The following is a 25,907-nucleotide window of genomic DNA, read 5'->3' as shown; positions in this document are numbered from 1 at the left end:
AGCGGTTCCCGGCGTGCAGCGCGGCGGCCGAGCCGGCAGCGGGCCGCCCCAGGCAGCCCCGCCGGGCCGCCCGGTCCCAAGCAGCGGAGAGGATGGCGCTGAAGCGGATCCAGAAGGTAAGGGGCCTCCCCACCTTTCGACATGCGCGTCTAAAGCGTCTAAATGAGGGCCGGATGCAACTGCCGCGAAGCGACCGATGACTGGCGCAGCGAAAGGCACTGACACCTGTCTCGGTGGGAGGGAGAACCGCCGCCGGCGCAGCCTTAAAAGGGGTCGACGTGTGCGCGGGGCGGGGTTGGCTCACGTGGGCGGGGTCATGAGTCCGGGTCACGTGTGCGCCTTGCCCAGCAGCTAGAGGCCGGAGGAAAACTTAGACTGGGGTTTCGAGGTTGACGCTAAGTGTTGGGGTTGAATAGGAACTCAGAAGTGGAGAAAAGGGAGAAAGTCCTTCCTGGAGACCGTGATCCTCGGAATGGGGGTGGGGGCCCAGGGCTTCTAGAAAGAATACCAGGCTTTTATCTTGTAAGTAACACGGTGTCTTGGTAGGAGTTCAGTACATTATACTAGAATTTGGAAAATGCACAGCAGTAGAATAAAAAGTATTTCCAATACTACTCTCTTACCATTTAAACATTTTAGCATAGCTACTGCAGTCTTTTTCTTATACATACATACACACACACACACACACACACACACACACACACTGCATTTTGTCCTACATTTGAATATAACTGTTTTTTGGGGGGAGGACGGGTACCAGGGATTGAACTCAGGGGCACTCAACCACTGAGCCACATCCCCAGCTCTATTTTATATTTTATTTAGAGACAGGGTCTTACTGAGTTTCTTAGCGCCTCGCTGTTGCTGAGGCTGGCTTTGGGATTATGGGTGAGCCCCACCGCCTGGCTATTTATAACGATTTTTGGAGGGGGTCCTGGGGATTATACCCAGGGGTACTTTACTGCTGAGCTATATCCCCATTCCCTTTTATTTTTTATTTTGAGACAGGGTCTCACGAATTTGCTGAGGCTGGCCTCAAACTTGCCATCCTCTTGCCTCAGCCTCCCAAGTTCCTGGAATTACAGGCATGCACCACCGTGCCCGGCTGTAACCATAATTTTTAGCATTTTATCATCCCACCAGTGCATGGCCAGTAAGTAATTTATTTAATTATTACCTGGAGTGGGTGTTTAAAAAAAAATAGATTTGGGTGTCAGATGGACCTGAGTTAAAGAATGCAAGGTCACTTCTAGTGGAACTTCACAAAAGCACTTAATCATTCCTAGCCTTCCTATCTTACCTATTTACAGAGTTGTCTTGAGAATTAAATAAGATGGTATGTTTAGTATGTGGTTGACATATACCAAGCACTGAATGAATTAACTCTCCTTTATATTATTCTACATCGTTCTTAACATAAATAATGATGTTCTTTACATAAATAAGGATGTAATGAATACCATTTTGCATTGAGGCTTAGCTTATTTCTTTCTTTTCTAATTTTTTTTCTTTTTTTTGAGATGGGTTTTTTATTTTTCCATTTGTTTTTTCCTAGGCTCAAGCCATCTTTCTGCCTCAGTCTTCCAAGAATCTGGGACTACAGACACTTGCCCAAATCAGTCTTTTTAAAAATTTATATTATTAGATTTGATTGTTGGAGGTAGAATTGCACGATCTTTAAGAATACGAGAGACACCAGTCTCCCCACTCCTTGGGCAGTGCTGGGGATTGAACCCAGGATATTGTGTACACTAAGCAGATGCTATACCACTCAGCTGTGCCCCTAGTCCCAAAACTCACTTTTTTTTTTGGGGGGGGGGTACTTCTGTTTGAACCTAGGGGTGCTTTTACCGCTTGAGCTACATCACCAGTCTTTCTCATTTTGAGACAAGTTGCTAAGGATCTCACTAAGTTGCTGAGACTGGCCCCGAATTTGTGATCCTCCTGTTTCAGCCTCTCAAGTCACTGGGGTTATAGGCATGTGCCATCTTGTCCCACCCTTTAACTCTCTTTTATAAGTAGTTTTCCAAAAGAGATAATTTTAACCAATTGGTCTCTAAAAAGGGTCATCTTTCATCCTAGGGCTTTGAAGCAGATGAATGATATGCTCAGATCTATTATAAAAAGAGCTTTCTGGCATCATATGACTTGGAATAGGGCATAGGGAGACTTGAGACTATTATGAAAGTCCAGCAATTGCTTTGTCCAAGTTAATGATCATGGAATGGATACCAGGCAAGAACAGTGCTTGTACAGCTCAGCAGTGGTGGGTTTGACAGAACTTGAGGAGGGAGGGTTATGTGTAGGCAGTAAGTAATTTATTTAATTATTACCTGAAAGGGGTAAAAAAAAAAGTAGACTTGGGTGTCAGATGGACCTGAGTATATATATACATATACATAAACACACGCATATATATTCTACCCATCCGCCCCTGGTGTGTGGGGGTGCTAGGGATCAAACCCAGGGCCTTTTTGCATGCTATGCAAGTATTCTATCTTCTTCCCCTTTATAATGCTAATGGTCGAATCGTCTGTGCACTGTCCTTGATCTTACTGGGTGCTCTTGTTTACCATTATATGCATTAAAAAAATCTGTAGCCACACAATAGCACTGACAAGTTGGCAAACAAGCGTAATTACAGTTTAACAGATAATTATATTAGGACCCAAAAGTGATTTTCCCTATGCTAGAGCTGAATTTGAATCTTCTAGCTCCTTTCAGTGAGCACAGGAATAATTATGTGAGTGATAGAATAGGTCACACTATTATTCCTGAAAATGCCAGTTACTGTTCAGAACCCCTTGGTGCTAGTTGGTATCTATCAGTAGGGGTCACTTCTGGCCTTTCAAAAGTATTTAAGTCCTAATAACTACTTATCATGCCCATAAAGGAGGGACATAGATTCTGGGTAATCTGTGGAGACAAAAGGATGGAGTTCTGGGAAAACCTTGTGAACTGTAGGAGAATCAGCTTGTACTGCTGGCTTTTCCTGCCCCTTACCATTCATGTGGTCTGTCCAGGACTTGCTCTAACAGTCTCATCGAAGAGCTCATTTATTCATGCAGCACCACAATGGATGTAAATACATATCCTGCAGAGTCACAGATGAGGTGCTGAGGGGCACAGCTCAGAGATGTAAGCAGAAAGGACTGTTCTGCAGAGATTTCTGTAGCACTTGCATTTTTTGGTATGTCCTCATATGCATGTTCCCCAAGTTCTCTTCTGCTCTCAACTAGTAATGCTGCTGACTGAACACTTTCCAAGTATAATCCATTTTGTGTGTGAGGAAATGGGTTCATATATATTAGGTAATTATTGAGAACTAACTAGTAGTGTACTGAAGATTCTTTTTCCCCAGTACTGGGGATTGTACCTAGGGGCACTCTACTAATGAACTGTATCCCTATTCCCCACCTCCTTTTTTTGAGACAGGATCTCACTAAATTGGCCAAGCTGTCCTCGAACTTGTGATCCTTTTGCCTCAGCCTTCTGAGTTGTTCATTACAGGCATGTGCCACCTTGCCTGGCCCTGGCAGATGTTTAGAAATCAACTCTAGGAGAGAAAACATTCCTGATTTGTAGAATTTTCAGGCTTCTGTGGGAATACTGCCATCATGACTAATTATATTTAGGGGAGGGGCTGGGATTGTAGCCTAGTGGTAGAGCGCTTATCTCACACAGTGAGGCACTGGGTTCCATCTTTAACACCACAAAAAAAAAAATAATAAAGTAAAGGTATTGTGTCCATCTATAACTAAAAAAAAAATTTTTTTAAATAAATAAATTTAGGGGTAAGTGGAGTAAGTAAAGCATGGTTAGACAGTAAGGGGTTTCTAGAATGACCACCATGCCAAAGACATAGTGGTTGCAGGAAGGTCTTTGTAGGTGAGATGGTATATGGCTTATTTCAGGTAAGGAAGAATGTAACCATCCAAGTGTGAACTTTGTGCAGGTACTGGACCCTGGGATTGCCTAACATGTGATGGACAGTTACTTTTACAACCTCTGGAAACCCCAAGAAGTCTGTTGGGATCTGGAACTTGGGGAAGATACGGGATGTTAAGAAACATTCTCATACATACAAACTAAAGTTTGAGAGTCATTTCCCAAAATCTTGGGCCTTGAGGCTCATACTGGGCCAGGGGCATCTTTAGGGATTGTGTCAAAGTTGATATCTCATAAAGGGAATCTAGTCATGGTGTAATTACTGGTCTCCATTGGAGCATAAGGTAGCAGTGTTAAATGTGGGTTAACCATATCCTTGGTCTCTATAATGAAGCCCTAGGACTTGCTAAACACCCAGTAGTGGGCTTTGAAATGGTGATAAGGGAGGTACAGTAGAGAGATTGAAGTACCAGAACCTTGTGCATGATGAGCACTTTTTCTGTGCCACTTAATTCATTCCACTTAATTCGTTAGCCCACAGATAGCATCTGACCCCTACCATTCTCCCAGAGGTTCTCTTGGGGCTCTTCCCCCACCCCCATTATTGGGGATGAACCCAGTGGTGCTCTGTCACTGAGATACATCCACAGTCCTGCCCCCAATTGTTTTTTTGTTTGTTTTTTAAGATAGATCTCACTAAGTTGCCAAGGCTAGCCTCTAACTTGCATTCCTCCTGCCTTAGCCTGCCCAATAGCTGGGATTACAGGCAGGCACCACACCACCAAGAGCTTCTTGGGGCTCTTTTTATTCTAAGTTCTTGTGAGGTGGTGTCCTCCATCTGAGCAGGTGGGAAGGTAGGCTTGGAGTAAGGCAGATCTATCGGTAACTGATTCCTTGCCCTCTCCTCATCTAGCTCTGTAACCCTGGCTTATTTACCTCACTGCTTTACATTTCATTTTCCTAATTTACAAAATAGAAATGATAATACTTAACTTCTCTGGTATCTTCACAGCTGAGAGTAGGCCCTGGATTGGCCTTGTCTTCATTCACCTCCTAAGGCTTCCCACCTAGAGAAGAATTGTGTCCAGGGGGATCTGTGGGTAAAGATGACCCCAGGCATGCCTCAGCCTAATCCACTGTCTCCTGTTGTAGGAACTGACCGACTTGCAGAGGGATCCTCCTGCCCAGTGTTCCGCAGGACCTGTGGGTGATGATTGTAAGTATTTTTCAGGGCTTCAGCTAACTCTCCAAATTTATCAGCTGAGCACCTTTTAAGAAAACCAATCTTATTTTTCTTTCATTTTGTCAATTGCTTTTTCATTGAAGGTCTTAATTTCACCTCAGTGTGGCAGGTCAGGTTACACTCTGCTGCCAGAAAGCACCCCTCCCTCCACTGAGTCATGAGAAAATCATTTTGTCCCAGGGCATATAGGCTTCTATAAAGGGCCTCTGACCAAGTCAGACTTGAGGCACTGATGTAAAAGTTGTTATACAACTAGTTATAGATAAGTATACCTGGGAGCCAAACAGGAGGGCTGATTAGAGGGCAGGGTGGCAGCTACATGCCTCTGGTACCTGGAGCACAGGTATCTATTCTTTTCTCACACTTCTGTGCTTCACGAGGGGAAGACTGAAGAAGCAGCTATAAGCAGTTGATTGGGACAGGGGTTAAGGGAAAAAAGCAACGCTGGCCAGCCCTGTGCCACTCTTTGCAGCCAGCTGGCTGGAGGCTGAAGCCGCCCAGCACTAGAGTTTCCAAGAATTCCCTTATCTTCTTTTCTTCTCTCTTCCACTGGTAGGCAACAGCTATAATAAAATCATAGGGTCCTATAGACTGAAATATGCTTGCATTCACAGCATCATTATTCAATAGTTGAAAGGTGATGACAACACAAGTGTCCATCAGCAGATGAATGGATAAACAAAATGTGATCCTGACGTGCACTACAATATGGATGAACCTGAAAGCATGCTAAGTGAAATAAACCTTGAGGGGAAGGGGAGAGACAAATCTTGCATAGTTCTACTTATACCAATGTCTAAACTAGGCAAATTCTTAGAGATAGAAAGTAGCTGCCGGGCATGGTGGCATCTACTGTAATCCCAGTGTCTTGGAAGGCTGAGGCAGGAGGATTGCCAATTCAAAGCCATAGCAAGGCATTAAGCAACTCAGTAAGACCCTGTCTCTAAATAAAATACAAAAAAGGCTGGGGATGTGGCTCAGTGGTTAAGCGCCCTGGGTTCAATCTCTAGTAGCAAAAAATAAAAGTTCATGAGGGATTACTAGATGGTAAAGGGACATAGATTGTTTCATAGGCATACTGTTTCTGTTTTGGATGATAGAAAAGCTTTAGAAAATTCTCAGTTTCAGTCCCCAGCACCACAGAGGTGGGGCAGGGTGGGGGGGGTGAAGAAAGGAAGGGAGGAAGGGAGGGAGAGGGAAATGGATAGTGGCAATGGTTATACAACATTGTAGATGCATATAATACCTAATACCACTGGATTGCACATTTAAAAGTTGTATATAAATCTCATATTTTGTTACATATAGTTTACCAGTATCTAATGAAGAAAAATTTTGTGAAACTAGTGGGAAAAAGTTGGGTGGTATCCCATGTGTGCCTTCATGTCCTGGGAAGAGCTGGAGCTCAAAGGAGCCAAGGTTAGGCAGATGAAGCTAGTGAAAGTGCAAGCTCTGAAGGCTTTCTGTGGGAGTTTAAATAATTTTTTCAGCAGAGCAGAAATGATTCATTTGCATGGGCAGAGTATGAATATGGCAACAAGCTCCAAAGCCTCCTGACACCTGCTTCTTGCTTGCTCCCCTTTAGTCACTGTTTTGCTTGTATTGTCTTCATAAGCATCTTAGATCTCCATAGCATATTTTCCCTCTGACCTGTTACTGAATATCAAGTTAAACTAAGGTCATAGCAAGGTTGGGCTGGTTCTAATTAACTAGAGGCAGCTTCTTGATACTTAGCTTACATTCTTGCTCACCTTGCACTGCAGCCCTATATCAGGAGTCAGCTGTCACTGTTAAAAAGACTAATACCAAGTCCACTTGCCCTAACCAATACCTTGGAGGATGAGGCTCAGACAACCTTGGAAGCTGGCTTTCCTTTCAAGCTTATTTTATGCCTGCCCCATTAACAGATAGCTCCCATACAGTATCTCTTCTCTATTTCCTCTCTCATCCTCTCTCTTTTGGGTCCCCTTTTGGGTCTCTTCTGACTGTGTCCTCAAGCCCTGCTCAGCACCCCAGCGGCTATTAGGGGTTAAAATGAACAAAACCAGAAGATCCTATCCTGTAACCAAGAAAGGACCACTTTTATTAACTACTCATTTGTCATGGGCTCCTATTCTGAAATATATTATCAAAACACTTATTTAGGACTGGGACTATAGCTCAGTGGCAGAGTGCTTGCCTAGCATCCATGAGGCACTGGGTTGCAGCCTCAGCACCACATAAAAATAAACAAAGACATTCTATCCATCTACAACTACAAAAAAAAATTTTAAAAACACTTATTTAATAAGGAATTCTATACTACATTTTTATTAGGCAAACTGCCATCTAACAATTAACATGAGTTGAGGCTGGAGATTTAACTCAGTGATAGAGCACTTGCCTAGCATTCACAAGGCCTTGGGTTCAATCCCCAGTAGTGTTGTAGGAACTGACCAATTTCAGGGAGATCCTCCTGCCCACTGATCCACAGAACCTGTGATGATTGTAAGTATTTTTTAGGGCTTCAGCTAACCCCCCAAATTTATCAGATGAGCAGTTTTTAAGAAAACAATCCTATTTTTCTTTCATTTTGTGAATTGCTTTTTCATTGGAGGAAAAAATGAAACAACAGACCTTCCATTAGCATAAGTTGGAATAAGAACAGAAGTAAAACAAGTGATATTTTCATTAGCTGAGGCAGTCTTATTACAGATAAAGGTATCTTCTTCATCAGTATTTTGTTGAAATATTGAAACAGACTCACTGGCTGCCTTGACTATCTTTGGTCTCACCTAGTGGGTTTGGGAAACTTCTCTTTAGTTCTTGCACAAGAACCCTTGCCTTGGTGTCTTCCCCATCCTGCTGTCATGGGTAAGCCTGTGGAATATTTGAACAGGTAACAGGAAACCCAAGACAGGACCAGGCCTGAAACCTTGAGCCATTTTACACCCATCATGAGTCCAAATGAGATGAATTCCCTTGAGAATAATTGGCCTCTCAGGTGCTCTCATAAGCCCAAACCTATGGTTGTGTAGCCATTTTCCACAAAGGCTTTGGAGTTTTTGCCCTGGGTCACACATATGACTTGGGAGCCTGGAAGGTGAGTATGTGGTCTACTTAAAGATTCCTTGCTGAGTGCACTAGAGCTGCTTTGGGGATGGACAGAGCAATAAAAGTAACCAGGGACCCTTTAGAGGGCAAGAGGTGTGATGTGTAGCAGCTTTGGCTGCTGAAGTCTGGGAACCTAGGAGGAAAAACCAGGAGAGCCTCATCTTATCTTGTCACTGAGTCCCCAGAGCACTGTCTGGTGATATGCACAAGAAGACATGTGTAGATGTGGCAGCCGTGAGCCCCCACAGCTGTTGGCAATTGGTTCTTTAGAGAGACTATTTGGAGAAGGTTTCAGAATGAATCAAGGGAAGAACCAGGGAATAGAAGGCACTTATCAAGAGCAATATGAAAAGAGCCCAAAGCCTGGGTAAGGCCTAGTTCTGTGCCAAGAGAAGTCTGAATTATAGTTACTGGCACCTTTGTAGTAAAGAAATTAATCTTGGACTGGAGCTATAACTCAGTGATAGAGCACTTGTCTCAACATACAGGAGGTCCTAAGTTTCATTCCCAGTATTTCAATAAATAAATAGATATAAAAATTAATCTTGCCCCCAAAAGATCTGAACTTCATCCTCAGCCTCTGGCAGGTGATCTCAAAGATGTCTCACCCAAACAGAGTTTTTGTCTAGAGGCTTTGACCCACACCAACAATGTGATTTAGAGTGAGGACTAGCCATGCCAATAGACCAACTATGTGACTTAAGATGGAGGCTTTGAATCATGCTTGGAGAGACTGGAGATTGAAATCAGACCTGTAGGCATTCAAGTCATTAATCATATGTTTATGACAGAGCCCCAACAAAAATTTCTTGAGTATTGAGGCTTAGGCGAGCATCTCTGATCGGCAATATCTGTGTTTTATCACATGTTGATGTCAAGAGAGTCCTGTCCTCATGAGGAGAGAATAATGGAAGCTCTGCATTTAGACCCCTCCTTTTATTAATCTGTGCCACTTCCCTGTAATAAACTGTCACCTTGAGTACAATAGCCTTCAGTGAGCTCTGGGAATCCTAGCAAATTATTGAACTCTAGAATACATTTGGTGTCAGAAGTCAGGCAGTCTTGTGTAAATAGCACACTCTAAACTAAGCAGCATCTTTTCAGTAAAATAGACATGTTATTTGGGGGGGGTCTCATATGTTCCCATCTCTCTTTTGTCTTGTAGTGTTCCACTGGCAGGCCACCATCATGGGCCCGGTAGGTAGTGCTGCTGAGTGCACAGCTTCAGTTTTGCTTCTTATACTTTATACTTAGCACCAGCACTGAATTCTTCCTGTGTCTTCCAGAATGACAGTCCTTACCAAGGAGGTGTTTTCTTCCTGACCATCCACTTTCCTACGGATTACCCTTTCAAGCCCCCAAAGGTGAGGCACCCCCCAACTCTTCTGATGTTTGGACAAAGGACAGCTTGTGATGAAGGGGCCTCTTCAGGTTACAGGTAAAGAGAGCTGTGTATGAACCTTCTTTCCAGGGCCTGTCATTCCAGTTCCATGGTTTTAGCCTTCTAGGACTTTAAACTCTGGACTTTGAGAATTAATCCCTGTTGTGAGCAAGGGAGAGTGTGATGAACAGGCTTCTTGCTGAAGTCTCAGTTTTAAGGATGCTCTTGTTTGAAGAAAATCGGTGTAGAAGGACTGACTACATAAGCAGAGGGTACCAAGAGTCTGCAGAAGAGGCAAACAGATCCAGAATTACAGAGTACATCTTCATTGGGGGCTTATAGACAGAAACATGGTTGAAGGTGACATCAAAACAGTGGATCCTCATGACTTGGGTCAGAGGGAGGGAACTTACAATGTGATCAGGACAAATTTGATTTTCATCCAAGCTGGAATGTACCTGGTTTATCTCAACCTAACATCACAGACATCAGGCATATTCCCAGAGCTGATGGCACCAGAGTTCAATTGTAAAGATCCACATGCCACTCTAATAGTTTTTTATCTTATACTATGTGGAGAAAATAGACCAGGTTTACTCAAGGGCAGTCATGGCAGTAACAACTCAGAATGGCTGCTGTAAGTCAATCTGAATCTCTATAATACTCCTCATTGCTATGGCTAATCCTGGTTAGGTCTGCAGGCTACCGTTTCCTTCTTTGAAGTTGTTTACTTATGGTCTAGGATAGGAATTCTTGGCCAGGGTGATTTTGCACTTGCTCCAGGAACATATGGACAAGATCTTGGCATATTTTGGGTTGTCAAAACTTGAGGGGGTTGCTATTGGTATCTAATGAGTGAAGACTGAAGATGTTGCTCAGCACCCTACAGTGTCCAGGACTATTCCCCTTCTCTAACAGAAAATGCCAAGGTGGAGTCATCTGGTCTAGGACCCTGGCAAATCAATTTCCTTTATTAATTTAGAATGGTAGCTTACTTTCCTTTGCTTTTCACACAGAAACCATTCCTTCATTAGAGCCTCAGAGAACAATGCCACTGATAGGAGGGAGAGACCTGGGGTCTCCCTGACTACCCTGCCTCTGCCTGTCAAGTAGATTTCTGGGATCTTCTATTTGCAGGTTGTCTTGCTTCTGGACATACATCCTACTACCAGTGTTGTCCTCACTAACCTGGACTCTATATACAAAGCAAAGCCTGCTGTTCTGAGGTTCACAGTCGTAGGGAGGAATAGAGATATTTATTACGTGAGCTAGTCAGTACTGAGAAGAAACACAAGCAAGCAGTGGTTGAGCTGCCTATCAGCTGTGGTCATACATAGTGGGTACATAATTCACATCACTTTTAACTGCTTTCTTTTTCTGATTGCAAAACTGGAAAAAGTTTGTTATTTTTAAATTAGAGAAATAACTAGTGTGCAGATGGAAGCCAGCTTGCTGTAGTCCCACAGAAGATCACAGTTAACAGCCTGGTGTACATTTCTCCAAGATTTTTTCCATATACACCAATGTATATTTTTATTCTCATTTTAAAAATAAATGCCAATTCTGTTTTGTGAATGAGGAAGCTAAGTCTAAAGGGTGATGTATATCTCCTTAAGATGACATGGATAATACAAGGTGAAACTCAGACCCAGATATTCAGTCTTTTTAAAAAAAGTTTTTTTAGTTAATTTTAGAGTTAGAAAAGTTGCAAAGACTGGGAGTATAGCTCAGTGGTAGAACACCTGCTTTTCATATTCAAGGCCCTGGGCCTAGCCCCAGCACATTCACAACATATAGCACACTTACAACAAAATAGCTACAAAAGTAATATAAAGAGTTTCCATGTATTCTTTTTGTTGTTGTTGTTCTAATTAGTTATATATGACAGTAGAATGCATTTTGACACATCATACATAAATGGAGTATAATTTCTCATTTTTCTGGTTGTACATGATGCAGAATCACCCCATTAGTGTAGTCATACATGTACATAGGGTAAAAATGTCCAATTCATTCTACTATCCTTCCTATCCCCTCCCTTCATTCCCCTCTGCCTAATGCATATTACCTCTATTATTCCCTAGGCATCCCCATTATTATGAATTAGCATCTGCATATCAGAGAAAACATTTGGCTTTTGGTTTTTTGGGATTGGCGTATTTCACTTAGCATGATATTCTTCAGCTCCATCCATTTACCTGCAAATGCCATAATTTCATTCTTCTTAAGGTTGAATAATATTTCATTGTATAGATATACCACATTTTCTTTATCCATTCATCTGTTGAAAGGCATCTAGGATGGTTCCATAATTGGGCTATTGTGTATTGAGCTGCTGTAAACATTGATGTGGCTGCATCACTGTAGTATGCTGATTGTAAGTCCTTTGGGTATAAACCAAGGCGTTGGATAGTTGGGTCAAATGGTGGTTCCATTCCAAGATTTTTTTTTTTTTTGCTTTTTTTTTTGGGGGGGGGGGTGCTGGGGATTGAACCCAGAGCCTTGTGCATGCAAGGCAAGCACTCTACCAACTAAGCTATATCCCTAGCCCCCATTCCAAGTTTTCTCCATACTGCTTTCCATAATGGTTGCACCAGTTTGCAGGCCCACCAGCGATGTATGAGTGTACCTTTTCCCCACGTCCTCACCAACATTTACTATTGCTTGTACTATTGATAATTGCTGTTCTGACTTGAGTGAGGTGAAATCTTAGTTTTGATTGCATTTCTCTAATTGCTGGAGTTGATGAACTTTTTTACATGTGTTTGTTGATTGATTGTATTTCTTCTTCTGTGAAGTGTCTGTTCAGTTCCTTAGCTCATTTATTGATTGGGTTATTTGTTTTTTTGGTATTAAGGTTTTTGAGTTCTTTATATATCCTGGAGATTAGTGCTCTACCTGAGGTGTATGTGGTAAAGATTTTCTCCCATTCTGTAGACTCTCTCTTCACGTTATTGATTATTTCCTTTGCTGATAAAAAGCTTTTCAGTTTGAATCCATCCCATTCATAATTTTACTTATTATGCTTTAGGACACTTATTAAGGAAGTCAGTTCCTAAGCCGACATGATGAAGATTTGGGCCTACTTTTTCTTCTATTAGGTGCAGGGTGTCTGTTCTAGTGAATAAGTCTTTGATCTACATTGAGTTGAATTTTGTGTAGAGTGTGAGATAGGGGTTTAATTTCATTTCATTACATATGGATTTCCAGTTTTTCCAGCAGCATTTGTTGAAGAGGCTAACTTTTCTCCAATAAATGTTTTGGCACCTTTGTCTAGTATGAAATAACAGTATTTATGTGGGTTTGTCTCTGTGTCTTGTATTCTGTACCATTGGTCTACGTGGTGTCTGTTTTGGTGCCAATACCATGCTGTTTTTGTTACTATTGCTCTGTGGTATAGTTTAAGTTATGGTATTGTGGTGCCTCCTGCTTCACTTTTCTTGTTAAGGATTGCTTTGGCTATTTTGGATCTCTTAGTTTTCCAAATGAATTTCATGATTGCTTTTTCTAGTTCTATGAAGAATGTCATTGGGATTTTAATAGGAATTCATTAAATCTGTATAACAGTTTTGGTAATTTGGCTATTTTGACAATATTAATTCTGTTTATCCAGGAGCATGGGAGATCTTTCTACCTTCTAAGGTCTTCTTCAGTTTCTTTCTTTAGTGCTCTATAGTTTGGTATCAGGTAAAGCTATACATGGAGGGCTGTGATTGTATCTCAGTGTTAGAGTGCTTGCCTAGCATAGGTAAGGCCCTGGGTTCAATCCTCAGTACCACATAAAAACAAATAAATAAAATTTTTTTTAAAAGAACACATGGAAGCCGCCTCCATGTATTTTTTATCTAGCTTTCCCTGATACCAACATCTTATGTTACTGTACTGCTCCAATCAGAACCAGGAAATCAGTGCTGGTCACAGTACTATGAACTAAACTGACAACTTGATCAAACTTTACCAGTTTCTACCAGTGTTCCCCTTGAGCTTCAGGTTCCCAGCACTTACTGTTTAGTTTCTTCTATCATCGCAGTTTGTAATGGTGCTTTAGTTTTTCATAATCTTGATGGTTTGGGAGGCTGGAGATATAGCTCAGTTAGTAGAGTGCTTGCATTGCATGCACTAGGCCCTGGGTTCAAGTCCCCAGCAACACACACAAAACATACACAAAAATACACACACACACACACACATACATAAATAAAATCTTGATGGTTTTGAGGAGAATTAATCAATTATGATGTCAGAAGTCAGTCATTTTGGATTTGTGTGATATGTCCTCAGGATTCGATCAAGGGTAGCATGTTTTATCAGACTTACTTGGTAGTCTTGTCAGGGTGTCAAAGTCCAGGAGCGTGATGTCTCTGTGCCTTACCACCTGAGTTGGCCCTGGTAGTTTAAGTTTGTAGCCACTGTTTTGCGCTTTGCTTATCTGATTCATTGTAAGAGGCTCCTTTTGGGCTCACTTGTTGCAGCTCTGTGCAGGTGTTGCCAACAGCAGCCACTTGGTGCCTGGATATTTTAAATCAAGGTTAAATGTGTTCAGTACTCTGGAGACTTTTCCAGCTTTTGGCAGGGGAGAGGGTGTGTAGTGATAGAGCTAAAATAGCCCCTCAGGATTGGGTACTATTGGTGGTGGTAATGGTAGTGGGGTGGTTGAAAAAGCATTAGCTTGCTTCATGTTTCTCTAACCCACCCTCCAGTCCCCTTTCCCTATGGAAAGACTGTGCATTATCTTTAAAGTAACAATTTCTAATCATTAGAATGTAAGCAGCTAAGAATCTTCCTTAAACAGATAAGGATGTAGTCCTATATATCAGTTGGACCTTTTTTTAGAATCACTAACTGCCCAAGGAGACAGTGAAAACATTGGCTATTATTAAAAGACAGAAGTAAATTCTATGAGTTGGGATTATTTTAACAGGGAAAGATGTAAACTGAAATATGAGAGTGATACTCTACAAAAAAAGAAAGTGCTTCTGTCTTCTTAAAATTTTTCACAGGAATCCAGGCTCGGTGGCACACCTGTAATCCCAGCTTCTAAGGAGGCTGAGGCAGGAGAATCACAAATTCAAAGCCAGCCTGAACAACTTAGCACGATCCTGTCTCAAGATAAAATAAAAAGAGCTGGGGATGTCACTCATTGGTGCAGTGCTATGGGTTCAATCCCCAGTACTTCACTTAGGAAGCAAATAAATAGTCTGTTTTCATAAGAATTTTCTGACTGTAGGAGGAATCTGGCAGAATTGCATGATCTTTATAGGAGATATTGAAGCAGATACTCTCCAAGACCCTTTTGAAGTTTGACCTTACTGGGAAAAAGAAAAAAAAAATCAGGGCTGGGGATGTGGCTCAAGCGGTAGTGCGCTCGCCTGGCATGCGTGCGGCCTGGGTTCGATCCTCAGCACCACATACAAACGAAGATGTTGTGTCCGCCAAATACTAAAAAAAAAATAAAATAAAATAAATTTAAAAAAAAATCATATGGTAAAAGTTGGTTAAGCTCACATACACACAGCCCCCTTCACCTCATCTTTTCAAGTAAGTTCTTACGTTTACTTAGCATGTAAGAGTCTCTGGGTTTGATCCCCAGCACCAAAAAGCCAAAGAAAAACAACAAAAAAATATTTTAAAGTATATCACTCATGCAAAAAATCATGGATGACAATATAAAGGATGCTTCTCACCCACTGTCCAAGCAAAGAAATAGTAATAGAGCATCAGAGCATGGGAAGGAATCATTGCTGCTGCATTGCCCAGCAATTGCTGACATTGCTGGTCTGTGAGGTGTGGGTGGGACTGAGGGGGCAAGCCTTATTCTCATCCTACTCCAAGGACAGTGAAAACTGCATGTGACTTGGAGCACCTTTCACATAAGGGGGACTTATCAACCCTGGGAACAGCATCACTCCCTATTTAAAGAGAGGATTCTGGTCCCCAGGAAATTCATTTCAAGAAGTAATGTGTGGCTATGTTTTTTTCTAGAAGAGATCAAATGGTAGGAATATGTGCAGTGAACACAGTCTTCTTTGTCCCAGTGGTCTGGATCTTTCTTTTTTCTCTTCCAAGCATCATCTACACCTGTACAACCACCTGTGTGTGTTTCCTTTTTTCTCCCATGGCATCTCCAAGATGTCACAAAGCTGCATTTGATTTTTCCATCAAGAGTGCATATTGGAAATTTTTCCATTTGAGCATACGAGTATTTCCTGTGCGCTTTTTAAACAGTTGTATATATGTAACACTAATTTCATCAATAATCTCTTGAGAGACATTTGCATTGTTTTATGTGTTTTGCTACAGTGGGTATCCTTGCATATTTGAAATGTGCAAGTGTATTTTGAAGGCTAAATTCTGAGAATGGAAAAACTAAAAGGAGAGAAGAGGGTTTGGAGTATGGCTCAGTGGTAAAATACTTGTCTGTCATGCATGAGGCCCTAGATTCAATCTCCAGCACTGGGGGTGGGGGTAGGGGAGGAAAAGGTCTGTGACCTGGGCTTATCTGCTGGTGGTGATACATCTTATGTTAACAAAGCATCTATGTTTTATGTGTAGCCAAAATCAGTGATGGGTGAAATCCAAGTTTTGTCCAAGCTAGTTAGACCCAAGTAAGTAATTAAGTAAAGGATGAGGAGTAAATTTTGGCTGTTTCCTGTTGTAACTGTTTCCTCATTATATCCACAGTTTGAGTCATTATTTTTTGCACAGACCTTTGGCTTTCTGAGTTCTTTCCACCACCTTCCTTGTTGCTCTTCAGAGTACAGTACTTTTGGGAAGATAATATCAGTCTTCCTGTGTTCAGAATGAGAATCCAACAGAAAATAAGTCAGGGGACTTCTTGGGTTACCTTTCCTGTGTCCTATTAGGGATTGAGATGGGCTTCCAGTTCACCTAGGACTGTGTGAGGCCAGTACAGAGCATACCCTAGTATAGCCCAGCAGTGGCTACTTCAGCTTTACTCAGTTGTTTTCCATATGTCCCCTTTGGCTTGTCTGACTTGGGATCTCTCATTTCTACAGGTCGCTTTCACAACAAAAATCTATCACCCCAATATCAACAGCAATGGCAGCATCTGCCTGGACATCCTGCGGTCACAGTGGTCTCCAGCACTAACTGTGTCCAAAGGTAGAAACTCTGATGTGTGTTTCATGTGCCCTGTCTCATGTGTTTTTACCCACTCACTGACTGGTGGGCATGGAGGCTCAGGGAGAATGGGCAGCTTACCCAGGTCTCAAAGCCCCATCTAGCCTTGTGCACACATGATGTCCTTGCACTGCAGAGAAGTAACATTAACCAAGCTCAGTGTCCTGTATCTTATCAGTTCTTAGTAGTCAGTCACTATGAGGTGCTTAAGACATCATATAGGTGCAAGAAGAAAATATCAATTTTACTTACACTCTTCATCTAAAAATCAGAAAGACAAATATTGTACTACCTTTTCTGTTCCATCATTTATCCATTCATCCAAAAAGGAACATCTGAGAATGTGAGTCAGCCTTGAAAGAAGAGATACATGACCTATTCTCAGGAGCCTCACGATTGATGGAAAATCCTCCCTTTCTAAAATAAGCAATTCTGAACACATGTCTTTGGGTGAGATTCGAAAAACCAGACAAGTAGAAATGCAGATACTCCTCCTAGTTTGGTAATGCCAGCCTGTAATCCCAGCAACTCAGGAGGCTGAGACAAAAGAACCACAAGTTCAAGGCCACGCTCAGCAATTTAGTGAAGCCCTAAGCAGCTTAGCAAAACACTGTCTCAAAATAAAAAATAAAAAGGACTGGAAATGCAGCTCAATGGTGAAATTCTGAGTACAAAAAAAAAAAAAAGACAAGAAATGCAGATATTCCCTCTGAACTAAGATGTGCTGAGCATGACCTGTGTGTTTGTGTGTTCACATGAGTCCTGAATATAGTCAGTATGGTGGCCTCTCAGGTAGGGGATGGGTGGGATGGTGAAAAAAAAAAATCAGCTTCCCAAAATAAGCAGAGAGTACGCATGAGGCAGTGCAGGTAGCAAAGCTTTGGGTAACCAACCAGGAAAGGTTGCAGAGAGCCTGGGACAGCTGGCAGGGGCAGGCTTTAGAAGGATGGAGAGGGCCTACAGCAGTAGGCATGGTGAATCCAGAGAGACAAAGCACCACCCCTGCATATGGTGCATATCTTTGCCAGGGCAGAACAGATTCTGTTGGGCTGACAAATCCAGGAAACATCCCAACATCCTCCCAAGATAGCTTCCCTCTGAGTTGAACCTAGGAGAAGTATATGCAGGAAGGATTGCAGGGGCAGCCATGGCAAAATGCCAACCTTGAGGGTCTACCTGAAGCTGAGCTGGCAGACCCAGGGCCAGCATAGTCCTAGATATGGAGTTAGGAAGGGGCCCTTCAGTGGGAAGGAAGGGGCCCTTCAGTGGGAAGGAAGGAAAGAAGGAAGAAAAGCACTGGAACTTGAGTGGCCTGGAGGACTACATCTCAGCTGAGACTAGCAGAGGGGTTGAGCTGCTCTACCATTTGTAGCTTACCCTTGGGGACCTGTGGTTAGCACTCTGATGAACTCACTGAAGGCAGTTTGTTGGGTGTCCTGGCAGTCCAGAACAAAGCAGGAATGATAATCCTCTCACAGTTCCTTCTGCTCTTCACCAGACCCTAGTGGATGATTCCCTTTTTCCAGAGCACACTGAATGTACATTACAGAAATGAGTGCAAGAGTGGAAGGGTTCTTTGGCTTTGTGATTATAGACCTAGTTAAGAATTTTTACCCATTTACTGGGTATTCCAAGTCTATGACCTTAGAAAGTGAGTGCTCTGAACTCCAGTTCTCTTAACAGGGCTCCTGGAACCAAACACCAAAGATACATGGTATGGTTAAAAACTGTGGGCCTGAAAGATGTCAGAGGCTAAGACCACAGGGGCTTCAGTAAGGGCCCGAGACCATATAGAGGAGGAAGTGTCCTGGAGCAGTGTGCTGAGACTGCATCAAGAAGTTCGCAATACAAACTGCCTCCCAGTTAGAATGTAGCCAAAGCAAATACTTTCATGACTTAAGCAGAATCATTATTAGATTAGGGTGTTGAGGGGAAAAGAACTGCCTGGTCAACTGAAAGCACAAGTTTTGGGGGGCTAACTACATCCACAGCTTCATGGCCACAGCTGACTGACCCTTTCTTTCTTCCCAGTTCTCTTGTCCATCTGCTCCCTGCTCTGCGACCCCAACCCTGATGACCCTCTGGTGCCAGAAATAGCCCACACCTACAAGGCCGACAGAGAGAAGTATGCGTCCTCTTTGGATTGCCTTTGTGCCATGGCTGCCAGTGTTCCCACAGACATCTTCCTGCCTGAGCTGAGCCTGTGCGCACAGTGGATATGCCCTGGGTGTGGCCTCTTGGCTCTCACTAACATGTCCTTTGACTCTCCTCTGAGGAGAGAGAAGGGGATAAAAGCAGTTTACCCTCCTGGATAGTTCATCAGCTGTCCTACAGAACCCTAAAATATTGTTTGTCACACCCTGCCTTGAGGCCAGCAAAGTCAGTGGTCAGCCAAGAATGGACTCAGAAGAATCTGACAACAGGAAAATTCTGGATTAAATTCTAAGGTTTATGGCATAAGACAAGGGTTTGTCTGCTTGGACATACCCAGAGTGAGGCTGAAGCCAGTCAAGGTGGTAAACACAGCTATGGTCAGTTTGCTGGGTGCTGTCAGAAGTCAGTAGTATGTTGCTGTTTCACCAACAGACTCTTACTGCCAATTCTGTTTAAACATCAATTACCAGATCCAGAATTCTTACTCCCTTGGCCAGGTACAACCTTGTGCGCTGAAGCATGGGAGTATTTGGCTAGTGGAGCAGGCCCAGAAGACACTACCCTGTGTTAGTCTGTATGTTGACAGTTATCAAGAAAGAGGCCAGGTGTGATGGGACCCAGACAGCAGAAGTGTCATGTGAATGGCACCTGGGAGAGAATATTACTGACTCTTGTGAAGAATATTTGCAAAGCCAGGTGTAGTGGTGCACACCTGTAATCCCAGCTTCTTTGGAGGCAGAGGCAGGAGGATCAAGAGTTTCAGGCCAGTCTAGGTAACTTGACAAGATCCTTTCTCAAAAAACAAAGAGTATCTTCAGAGAGTCTTTTAGTTTATTACTTATCTTCTGTCTGAAGAGATTAGAATGAATTGGTTTTTGTAACATTTTTCTTGAGAACTGTATAGACCTCATTATTATACTCATTGAAGTCTCCTGGTATCAATCAAAATAAGTTTTAGCTGATTAAATTTTAAGTTGTTTTTACTTACTTTAACATTTCTTATGAGCCCACTGATGTAGTTTAGTAGCAGAGTTCTTGCCTAGCATTCACAGGGCCCTGGGCTCATTCCCTAGCACCACAGGGGGAAAAAACCAAATTATTATAAGCTATTTTAGATATAACAAAAGGCATTTTTTTCAGTGTGTCCCCTAACTACAAATCTCTAATTTACAGTCTCATGGCATCAGATTTCATTACAATAATGAAGATAAATGCACATACCTAGATAACTCTCACTGGTGCCAGGCCTTCTCCATGTACTTTATATACAGACTTGTCCAGTCGTCCCCTCAAACAGATAGTCTTTTTATGGTGAACATCCAAGGAGATGAGGGCACAAAGAGGTGGCCCAGCTGTAGAGGGTGGTGCTGATTCACACACAAGTGACAGGTTCTAAAATTTGTGTTCTGGACAGCCTGGAACTATTCCAAGCTGAACCTTGAGTATCTTCTGCATCCATATTGAAGGACAGGAGAGAGAAAGGGTAGAGATTTGCTGCAGTATTACATTTTCCACAGCAGATAGTTAAGAAGGATCAACAGGACTCACCAAGTAAGGGGGTTACAGCCATGACTGAAGTGTTCCTGCTCCAAGGAAAGTTTTTATTTTTTAATTCATCCATCAATCCTGGATGTTTGACAAGCAGCAGCATTTCCCCACATCAGTCATGTTCTCTGCTCCACGTTGAAGGGACATGACCATTTCAAGTGAGGGTGTCACTCCCTCTGCTTTTTTCTTCCAGGTACAACAGACTAGCAAGAGAGTGGACACAGAAATATGCTATGTAAGTGCCTCGGAGGTTTCGTGGGAGACATTGTTCAAGAGAAGCTGGCCAGGCAAAGAGGTCTTCCTGTGAAGCTCTGAGCTGTCAGCTAAGCCACCGACAGAGTGCCACCCATTCTTCACACATATGTGGGCCACCCACTTTCTTTGGCTGCAGCATGTTGGTGCCATTCTCAGCCATGGTGGCTTTGACAATGTCACATCTTTGATGCCTAATCAGCAACCATTGTAACTATGATCCACAACCTTTCTGGTTACACTGGAATGGGTCGGTCTGCCCTAACTCATCTGCTCGTCTCTGGGAGGCCAGTCCCTGCACGCCTCCCCTGCCTGGCCTCAAATGGTGCTGCTGCTCACTATGGCACCACATGGTGGCCTAGCCTGGCCCCTCACTACATGCCCTTTGCCTTTAGAACTCAGTGTTGTCCTGGGTGCCCAGGACAGAGTGGGCTTCCTTGCATCCTGTCTGCTGCAGAATCACATCCCAAGGAGTCTGAGTGCATCCTGGAGGCTCCCAGGAATGGGACAGCATCACCGGAAAGCGGATGTTTCATTCTGTATCTTCCTCTGCAGTGCCACATGCTGCATATCTCTCCACACACCAAGAAGCAGCGAGTGGAAAATGTCAGGATATAAAGCACATAACACCCTCCCTCATGAGAGATGACTGTCTTTTTTTAGATGCAAGAGCAAAATTATGAAACCATAGTGAGATTTGGGTTATGCTTTTCTATGTGAGAGGTTTTTCCCTACCTCCACCTCCTCCCACCAGGATCCTATACAAAGTCCAAGTGTAAGCCATTTGCAGACTAGAACACAGGGAGGGGTAGAGACTCAACTGTAAATAAAAATGCAATTCCCTTAAGAGTCTAAATAATAGTTGATATTTAAGTCTCCTTCCCCCACCCCACCCCCTAGGCAGAACAGAAGATATGAAAACTTGACAGGGTTTTCAGAGCCTTAATTAGAATAGTCTGTTAAGTGCCTGGCTTCCTTGCTTGGCTTTCTGATTGAACACATTTTAAGGTTTGACTTTTTTTTTTTTTTAAAGAAAGAGTGAGTGTGAGAGAGAGAGAGATAAATTTTTAGTGTTTATTTTTTTAGTTTTCGGCAGACACAACATCTTTGTTTGTATGTGGTGCTGAGGATCGAACCTGGGCCGCACGCATGCCAGGCGAGCACGCTACCGCTTGAGCCACATCCCCAGCCCAGGTTTGACTTTCTGATTGAACACATTTTAAGGTTTTGACTTTAGAGCTGACAGCTTTGAGATTAGGTGACTTAGGAAAAGGCATGAAAGGGATTTCAAATAAAACCTCCAAAGAAGGAGGAAAGTTGAAGGGCTTCAAATTTCTAAAGCCAAATTTAGTTTTTTCCAGGTTGGTTATTCCATTCTCACAGAGTGATGCTTGAGTGATTCAGAACAGAAGCAGAGCTGGGTTGTACACACCTGCAATCTCAGTAACTTGGGAGGCTGAAGCAGGAGGATCACAAGTTCAAGGCCAGCCTCAACAACTTAGCAAGACCCAGTCTCAAAAAATTTAAAAAGGGCTGGGGACCTAGCTTAGTGGTAGAGCACCCCTGGGTTCAATAACCACTACTGCTAGAAGTAAAGAACAGGGCAGCGAAGAGTAAAACTGCAACCAAAAGGCCAGGAAAAACCTCTGAGGGCAATTGGAAGGTCTGCAGATCTAGAACTTGGGGTTAACCAAAGATGACTGTGGGAGTTTGATTTGTTCCTGAAACTCCTAAGTTGTAGCTGCAACCTTATTGCGAGATGTTTTGTCAATGAGAATACCTTCCTGATGTTATTCATGTCATTACTCCTTTTGCAAAAGATGGAGTAGATGGAGCCTGGTCTGCATTTGCCTTTTGGGGGTTTCCATTTAGGATTATCCTGTTATCATAAAGCTTCTTTTTGGGTCCTATGGTCCTTGTTCCTTGCTTCTCACCATGGTTAGGGTTGCCTTCTTAATTTCTCTTTGCTACCCCTTTGGTCTTTGCTTAAACAGAACAGTAAGTCTTAATAAATGGTGAGAATGCCTTTACCAAGATATCTTTCAGAAAGGATGTTAATGCAGGCTCTGCTAAGCAGCAATGCCATGCAATGTGTGAAATTGTGTACTTCAGCATCACAGAGCATTTTGCATATAATGGTTTATGTAGATTAGGAAGTGGAGAATGATTCACATGTTATAGGCAGGTCAGAGGGGAAAATCCAGACCCAAACTGGTGTCAGGGATGTGGGTATCCACATTCTAGATTTTCAAGTATAATAGTTTGAAGAAACGTGGATTTTCTGCATCCAGTCAAAATTTCCCAAGCTTCCCCTCTCTGCTTGAGATAGGTAGTAGAGAAAGTAAAATCAGCCCTTTGTGGATTCCCAGTAAAAATCTTGACTCATTGTGAATCTTAAGTGGGCTTTATACTTGCTGACCCCTTGGACAGGCATGTTCTTGAGAAATCCCCTTAAGTTCTCTCCCAATGAGACAGTCATCCACTTGTCATGCCTTCCAGGGCTCAAGTCAGCCTGGAAAACACTCCTTGGGTCAAAGCTTTGTTGTAACATTAACTATGGTGTGGGGGCTCCTGTGTAACCCACATCTTCAGAAATCATGCTTCCAAGGCAAGTCCCTGGTTAGCAACTGGACAGCAGATCTGAAAAGTCAGCTGTGGGGTAATGTGTTTCTTTCTTTGGACTAGAGAGGTCAGGGAGATGCATTTATTGTATCTAAGGATTGAAGCTAGGGGCACTTAACTACTGAGCCACATCGCCACCCCCGTTTATTTTTCATTTTGAGACAGGGTCTTACTGAGTTGGTACCTTGCTAAGTTGCTGAAGTTGGCTTTGAACTTGCAATCCTCCTGCCTCAGCCTCCTGAGCCACTGGGCTTACCTGGTGAGATGCATGCTTAAACAACAAATGTATAATGAATAAATGACTGTTAACTCTCCCAAAAGTTTCTGGATTTGATGAATGGAGCTGAGATTTTGATCATCCGTCAGGTTCCAGGAATATCTGGGAGTTATAAGAACATGACAAAGGGTCAAAATCTCACAGCAAGCATTTTTAACCGTATTAAAATGGTAGCTTGGGTCACAGTGTTCCCTGCCTGTAATCCCAGTAGCTGGAGAGGCTGAGACAAGAGAATTGCAAGTTCAACGCCAGCCTCAGCAACTTAGCAAGGCCCTAAGCAACTCAGTGAGACCCTGTCTCTAAGCGAAAAAAAATAAAAAGGGCTGGGGATGTAGTTAAGCACCCCTGGGTTCAATTCCCCAAAACAGACCCATGTAAAATGGTAGCTTGTAGCTAGCTGAGCAGTATATCAACACAGAAGAATTCCATACCACCTCACTGAAGTTTCTTAAGGATGGTCATATTTCAAAGAAAGTTTTCCTCAGTGTCAGAAAAGATGCTTATAGGCCTGATCTGCAGAATTACTGGCCTGGAACCTGGTACCCAAAGAGGCAGAGAAGGAGCCCTAAGTTCACTATGGAGCCACTTGTCTCTCATCCCTTCTGGTGCCTGACTCTTCTGACTGGCACCTTGTATAAGGGGTGGACCTTACATAGCACTGGATCTAGCCATGAGTGCTGGTTATCTGAGAAATGGAGGATGTGGCTATCAGCATCCCTAAATAGCAGCTTGATGCTATGTGGGCAGAAGCAGCAAATAAATCCTGAGCAGCATTCCTTCCAGAGGCCTGCTTGTTCACCTGAAGAAGGACTTACTGTTCAATTCTTGAGGCCAGTTTTCTGACTTTGTTGTCCCTACCGTCTGGTCTTTCCCTGTTGACAGGTTTTATTTAAACAAAACCTAAAGCTATGGGAAATCTGCAAAACTCCCAACAGTCCAAACAGTGTGGCTTCTCTGATTTTTCTAAAATATGTCACCTAACACCTCCCTGCTTCTTCTAGGTCACCACCCTCCAGACAGGCTCAATGGCATCCAGCTGCCTACAACAGGATACCCCTGGAGGGCAGGACCTTAGCAAGCCTTCATGTTGGAGGGCAACAGCAGATCTGCCTCTTGGAGCCTGTCTCTCACTCTGCTGTCCCCTAGTCCGCCTACAATAGTGCCAGTGTCTGATCATGCAAGAAAGACTGTCACTCCCAGATGGTCATTGTAATAATTTTCTATTTATGTTAAGTGGCATTATGAAAGCAGTATGTGTTATGCTCGAGTTTGGGACCTCCAAAAGACCACCAGAGACAAGATCGATGTAAGCAGCAAAGAGGCATTTACTGAGAGCTAGGTCGGTCCTCCACGCACACAGCAACTGGGTGATGCTGAGAGGCCCCGAGCCTAGGGTTTGCAGCAGTTTTATACACTCTTTGGAGAAGGCAGGGACTTTACATACATCATAGCATCTCTTAGCAAATCATCACACACCGCAGGAAAATCATAAAACAATTCTGAAACATGATTAGTACATTCACTGGAGGGAACAAGTTGGGTAAGGGTGATTGGTTAGTACAAGAGGGGGATTCGTTTAAACTGATTGGTTTAAGCCATGAGGGGAGTACATGCTGAACTACATGGTTTCCCAAAATGTTATCAACCACCATAAACTACTGGGAGGGTCATCTGACATCCCAGGTATTTTCCCTGTGTCATGCTGATTGGTGGTTGCTAGGGGTTTGCTATGGGTCCTCACCTAGCCTGAATCAGGGACACGTGGTGCCACAGATCTCTCCTGTTATTTGCAGGGCGGGTATGTGCCTAGGAGTGCTCTTTGGGTTTTTCAAGGACAAGGGTCACACCCCCTTCCTTGGACAGGCTTTGCTCTGAGGTAGAGGCTGGTTTCTCAAAAATGGAGTCACTCAGTTTCTCATATGCAAGATGTGATGGAAGGGAAACACAAGAAAAATGTGAGTGGGTGGGAAACAGGAATGGAGATGATCTACCTATGGTAGGTCCCATCCTCTCTCATTTAAAATCCACTTAAGATTCCATTAGATCTCCAAGAAACACAATGCCCCTCCCCTGGACTTCTACCTGTGCCCTATCCTTCAGACCCTTTAGTCTGGTTCACACCTCAGAACGAAAACGTCTGGGAGCCTTCCTTCCAGATCTTCTCATGATCCATGCACATTTGTGGATGGAAAAAAATGGTCTTTCCTGGAAGGGGGCTGGTTGAGGCAAGATGGTTCTTATCCTTCAAGGTAGTACAACCACCTCCTCCATGTGAAGGTAAAGCACAAAGTGAGTCCTTTTCATTC

The 25,907-nt window shown here is 43.1% G+C and overlaps 2 protein-coding genes across 8 annotated transcripts in view; one reads left to right on the top strand and one right to left on the bottom strand.

Moving 5' to 3' along the window:
* Positions 1 to 213, bottom strand: part of Urgcp (upregulator of cell proliferation) — a 45,540-nt gene extending 45,327 nt beyond the window's left edge. The window contains exon 1 of the mRNA XM_046437891.2: positions 134 to 213. The gene's annotated coding sequence lies outside the window, so the exon portion shown is untranslated. The remainder of the gene's footprint in view (positions 1 to 133) is intronic.
* Positions 10 to 21,336, top strand: Ube2d4 (ubiquitin conjugating enzyme E2 D4 (putative)). Of its 7 annotated transcripts, none has more exons than XM_046437895.2 (9): positions 10 to 116; positions 1,012 to 1,156; positions 5,044 to 5,107; positions 9,393 to 9,424; positions 9,514 to 9,591; positions 16,625 to 16,730; positions 18,780 to 18,873; positions 20,644 to 20,685; positions 21,098 to 21,336. In XM_046437895.2, the coding sequence occupies exons 4-9, from the start codon at positions 9,416 to 9,418 to the stop codon at positions 21,318 to 21,320; spliced, it is 552 nt and encodes a 183-aa protein (XP_046293851.1). In that variant the 5' UTR covers positions 10 to 116; positions 1,012 to 1,156; positions 5,044 to 5,107; positions 9,393 to 9,415; the 3' UTR covers positions 21,321 to 21,336. The 7 variants fall into 7 exon arrangements, 6 of the variants coding, with proteins under 6 accessions (XP_046293851.1, XP_046293849.1, XP_046293854.1 ...); XM_058576846.1 differs by lacking the exon at positions 10 to 116 and adding an exon at positions 388 to 522; XM_046437893.2 differs by lacking the exon at positions 1,012 to 1,156 and having other exon boundaries at positions 16 to 116.
* Positions 21,337 to 25,907: the final 4,571 nt, after the last annotated feature.

The sequence above is a fragment of the Marmota monax genome, unplaced genomic scaffold, assembly GCF_021218885.2.
Source record: "Marmota monax isolate L192 unplaced genomic scaffold, Marmota_monax_Labrador192_F-V1.1 WCK01_AAM20220418_F8-fsc00109, whole genome shotgun sequence".
Classification (NCBI taxonomy): Eukaryota; Metazoa; Chordata; class Mammalia; order Rodentia; family Sciuridae; genus Marmota; species Marmota monax.
Note: the sequence above shows the minus strand (reverse complement) of the source record. Positions and strands in the feature narration are given on the sequence as shown.

Excerpts from the sequence above, each read along its gene's own strand:
- Ube2d4 (XM_046437893.2), top strand. The coding sequence starts at position 93 with ATGGCGCTGAAGCGGATCCAGAAG. Across the intron at positions 5,108-9,392 it reads AGGACCTGTGGGTGATGATT|TGTTCCACTGGCAGGCCACC; the intron begins GTAAGTATTTTT and ends TTTGTCTTGTAG. Across the intron at positions 9,592-16,624 it reads ACCCTTTCAAGCCCCCAAAG|GTCGCTTTCACAACAAAAAT; the intron begins GTGAGGCACCCC and ends TCATTTCTACAG.